The sequence below is a fragment of the Bombus pyrosoma genome, linkage group LG3 (assembly GCF_014825855.1).
Source record: "Bombus pyrosoma isolate SC7728 linkage group LG3, ASM1482585v1, whole genome shotgun sequence".
NCBI classification, from domain to species: Eukaryota; Metazoa; Arthropoda; class Insecta; order Hymenoptera; family Apidae; genus Bombus; species Bombus pyrosoma.
Genome location: NC_057772.1, coordinates 8,437,892 through 8,443,024, shown reverse-complemented (window position 1 = coordinate 8,443,024; position 5,133 = coordinate 8,437,892). Strand labels below are relative to the sequence as shown.

Here is a 5,133-nt window from a genome sequence, read left to right as displayed (position 1 = left end):
AAAATAACTTTCTTGAAGAAAATATCGTTCTTATTATTACAACAACAAAAAATGCTTGATTCATGCTAATTCATAGTCAGGACGAACCATTTATCATATCGTACAATTCACGATTTAAATATACCATGAAGTATGGAGGCTTATGGGAAAAAGATTATGATTTTGTGAAATGACTTTCGAGATTTCGTTTTTGTTGTATACTTCAATTTTTTTTTATATGAAATAACAATTTTATTCGTATGAAATATTACTGAAATATTTTGAACATGTTAAAAAATTGCAGACAGATATTTTATATCACGAAGAAGGTCAGAATACGGTAACGATAGATTTTTTCTTGCAACTGTAGGCATAAAGAGGATTTCAAGGTCGACTTCATCTTTTTTACAGAATTTCTAGGCCTCCTTCGATTCCTTCTTTTTTTCCAACACGAAATTATACGATACTACGTAGCAGCCTGTAAATTGATATCAATATTCCAATATATTTTTTGAAAACATTCAATGCAATTTCGAAAAAATTGTTTGCCTCGCTATTATTATTACTTTGGAAAGCAACTATTAACATTTAGCAAGCAGACTCTCTTCTATCATCTGTGCACATATGATTATCAACGCATAACTTAAAATTGTTTGTTCTTGTGATCGATGATCCATATGCACGTGCACAGTTTCTAGTTATCTGCTTAATGTATCAACAATATTTCTCCATAACTCATTATAGGAGATTAAAATGAATTTACAATATATATTCGTAGTAACGGCATCCAATATTATTTAGAATATAAAAATTATCTGTATATATAATTATATTCGCTTACGTTCAATCGAAAATAGAAAGTTATGTAATCGATAGAAATAAGATATTTTATGGAAAAATGTCTCTATAGAATTTCTTTATTAACAAACTTTATATTTTTGTGATTTTATTTAAAAAATTATACAATAAAACTTGTTACATATATCATTATAAATAACTTCGATAATTCCATCTTCTTTCATACAAATAATGTGTAAGATATCTGATCATGATGTCGTTGATTTTTATAATTAGATGTCGAGAAGATATTCAACGAAATTGTTCCGATAAGGAATTTGTTGCTCGAGATTATATTCAACAAAGAACGGCAACAAAATATATAATTATAAAATTTTATTCTGAATATTTTCGCTACATTCTTAGTTTTGAGAAATAAATAAAGTACGAAAGAATCAAATTTTTGAACAAGAGAATACACGCGATAAAAATAGCTACTATCAAAACCAGTTAGGAGATTGATTACTTAGATAAGAAAATATGCATGTCATCGATAAAAATGTGTTAATGTATATGAATAGTTAAATTCCATTTTTAGTTCGATAAATTGATCTGGATGAAATAAATTAGAAGGGTGCTGTGCTGCAACTGTATTCGTCATATATCTACATACAAGATCTACATAAAGTTTAAAATAGCACCCTCGACATAGTAAAGGCATTATTCACGAAATTACTCACATGTTTGCGAACACAACTGGCTTTTAAAGGAAATATATTCACCTGTTTCAGATCGGAATTCCAGTCGAATTCACGATACTTAATATTAAATGCAATTTATGCGCGGTTAACGTAATTACGAAAGAGCCATAAAGTTTTTTAGTTGATTAAATTTTTTCAGCAATTTTTTCCCAAGCATTGGTATTTTTAAAAGTGTACAATTTAATAACTCGAAACTTTTATTATCTAGAAGAAGAAGCAATTCTAATTGATTGAAAATCATAACTCACATTATACTGTATTAAAAAATAATATTAAAGAAAGATAAGATAGGTGTATGACAAAAGATAGAAAGACGAAAGCAATTGTATGAAAATATAACCTGAGAAATAGAATTTAACGCTGTTTTTACTTCGAGAAATTGACATTATTTTTGAAAGAAAATTGAAAAGTAACACGAATGAAAAATATTCGGAATACTCGTGTACGGAAGCTTGACCATACTCATTGAATGTTGAAAGTAAGTGAAATGCATCCTTCATGAGTCAGACACGATAATAGTGAACCTCATTATTAGACCGCGGATGTTTATATATTTGAAAGTGAAGAAATGCGCAGAATAGACGTGTACATAATGCGAAAAACTATATAAAATATCCAAAGTATAGTACCTGTTATAAGCTGTAATATTCAGTGAAACGAACCTTTGCTTATCTTCTGTTTAGTTTAAAAATATGAATTTGCATAAAAATTCGCACTCTACCCACTATTATTTATAGTTTGAAATACTTATCGTTTGTAAATAATGAACAACGTTAGTAAAAAATATATTAACAACTGTCAAAATATGGTAATGCGAGGAAAGAGATGTATTTAAATAAAAAACATTTTAGCGTCAAAATGTAAAAATTATAATTCGTGTAATGCAAAAATCAAAGCAAAAATCCGACCATTTGTAAATAATTAAAATACAATCTACTAACATGAAACTCATCGTATCAGCAAAAACTGTTCTCTTACAAAAGTAGGGAAAAGAAAATATAGTAATTTTAATTAAAGGAATGAAAATATTTGCGATAATGAAGTTCATCGGTTAATTTTAAAAGGAATACAATTTATTGGAATTATCAGAAAATTTGCTGATTTGGAAGACACAGTAATCTTACGTAATGACGCAGCGAATATACTCCACGCGCATATTTTCGTGCACAATATCGGTGTGACGAGTGTAACAAATTTAACACGATAAACAACCACACTTCCTACAATTTGCGATATCCTTCAAAATACGAAATTTTCTCGTACATTAGACATACATCATTTCATAAAAAAAGAGAGTCGTACGAAATTGTAGTAAATTAAAAAAATTATCATTGAAAAACTGATTAAATCGTCGTGAAATAATCCTTGATTATTAACTTTGATCATTATAGATTCTAATAAAAGTGACAAAAGCCTGGTATTAATTTAATAAATTATCATTTATGCCTGGTTCCATTTGCAGATACAATTTTAGAGTTGATAGCTAAATTTTAGACGGAATTACGACTAATTTACATTAAATAAATCTGATAAAAGCTGGAAAGATTAAAAATAATGATTAATACTTGTCTGCGATCCCAATGCCTTGATTTGGTTACACACGCACTCAAGTCGAGCCAGTGACCTGTTGAATTATCGACAAGCTATAAGAACGTTTCAAATCTGCATAGAAAAGCGTAAGAAATACGAATAAGCTCAAACACATTACCAATGCGGAATCACCTCCTGATTTCTACCATTAACTTAGTAATAAACATGGAAATATCGATGAAACCTTACTCTTTGATAAAATCAATTAGCCATCGCGAAACGTTTGATGATGATACACAAGCAACGTTTGAGTTCCGAATAAAATATCAAATTATCCTGAACGTTGATCGATTTACATAGCCATATCACGTAGGAAGCGACGATTTGTTCGGGCAGCGTGCTAACGTTAAAAAATCGCAAATACCGATGGTTCAATGCAAAAACTAATTCTAGCCAAGATTATGCGCTACTTGGATAAGGTTGGAGAGCCGGTGGGAGGCAGCCGCATAATTCTCCCCGCTGTTCTCGAACGGCCAGGGCCGTCCAAATTCGTATTACTGTCCACCCTCTACCGAGATTCCGACGTCGAGCGCTATACTAATTTCCTGGTTCGTAGCGTGTCTGGTCCGCAGACATCGTCACACGAAGCTTTCGCGTGGGCAGACGCACTGGCCAGCCCTGGAGGCGTCCCGCGTGCCCATCTTCGGTAGCGTCGCGTACGCTGCGGATGTTATATCTGGCGTCGCGGCGCCCTCGAGCCTCAGCCGCTCCTCAGTCGCCCGTCGATTCACAACTCACCCCCACGGTTAGTAATTCTGCCAAAGCCTTCACATTACATTTTTTTTTTCTTTCTTTCGTATATCGAAAAGAAGCATCGAAGAAGGTTGTGTAGTGTAGCGCTCGTCTTGGACGATCGGTGCTTTGTGGTGACACAAGTGATCAACTAGGGAATCGATTAATAGGATTTCACAATTGTCATGTGGGAATAGGTGCACGGATACATTTAATCGAGTGTGGAAGATTGTTACAAGGGTTGGACGAAGTAGACAAACTTGGATGAAAAGTGAAACTGGCATCGTCCTACGATTCAACTATTTTGAGATATCGATAAAGATTTTGAAGTAGACAATAATTCTTTTGAAATACTAAAAAGATTTCGAAGTAAAAATTAATCATTAAATTAATAGAATCGGTACATTAAAGAACGATCGATAATAGAAGTTTCTCTTATAAAACTCCTTCCTTTCGAAAAAGTGTAATATTTCTTGCAATGATTAATAAATTCGTAAGCAACAAATTCAAATTCAATTCACCTTTAGTACAAAGTTTCTAACTCTTTAATCTTAGACTCGGTAATTGTTGAATGATTTATAAATGTTACGATTGAAGTTTAATTATGAAGGAAAGGAATTATAGCAGCAGAATTGATGGCATAATCGGCGATAAATTCTTTTTCAGAGACACTAAAAAAGCAGCAAAATGTGCGACGACGAAGTAGCAGCCCTTGTTGTCGACAATGGATCCGGTATGTGCAAGGCCGGTTTCGCCGGAGACGACGCTCCCCGCGCCGTATTCCCCTCGATCGTAGGTCGCCCCAGACATCAAGGTGTGATGGTCGGTATGGGTCAGAAAGACAGCTATGTCGGCGACGAGGCACAGAGCAAGAGAGGTATTCTCACATTGAAATACCCGATCGAGCACGGTATCATCACCAACTGGGATGATATGGAGAAGATCTGGCATCACACCTTCTACAACGAATTGCGTGTTGCCCCCGAGGAACACCCAGTCCTCCTCACCGAGGCTCCCCTGAACCCGAAAGCTAACCGCGAAAAGATGACCCAGATCATGTTCGAAACCTTCAACAGCCCGGCCATGTACGTCGCCATCCAGGCCGTGCTCTCCCTGTACGCTTCCGGTCGTACCACCGGTATCGTCTTGGACTCCGGAGATGGTGTCTCGCACACCGTACCCATCTACGAAGGTTACGCCCTTCCTCACGCCATCCTCCGTCTGGACTTGGCCGGTCGCGATTTGACCGACTACCTCATGAAGATCCTTACCGAGAGAGGTTACAGCTTCACGA

The 5,133-nt window shown here is 34.9% G+C and overlaps 1 protein-coding gene across 1 annotated transcript; it reads left to right on the top strand.

Annotated features, from left to right (window-relative positions):
• Positions 1–3,695: 3,695 nt before the first annotated feature.
• On the top strand, positions 3,696–5,132 carry LOC122566061 (actin; the record flags this gene model as incomplete). The annotated part of the gene is made up of 2 exons (XM_043722779.1): positions 3,696–3,852; positions 4,506–5,132. A coding segment is annotated over exon 2 (606 nt), but the record flags the coding sequence as incomplete, so codon positions are not given.
• Position 5,133: the final 1 nt, after the last annotated feature.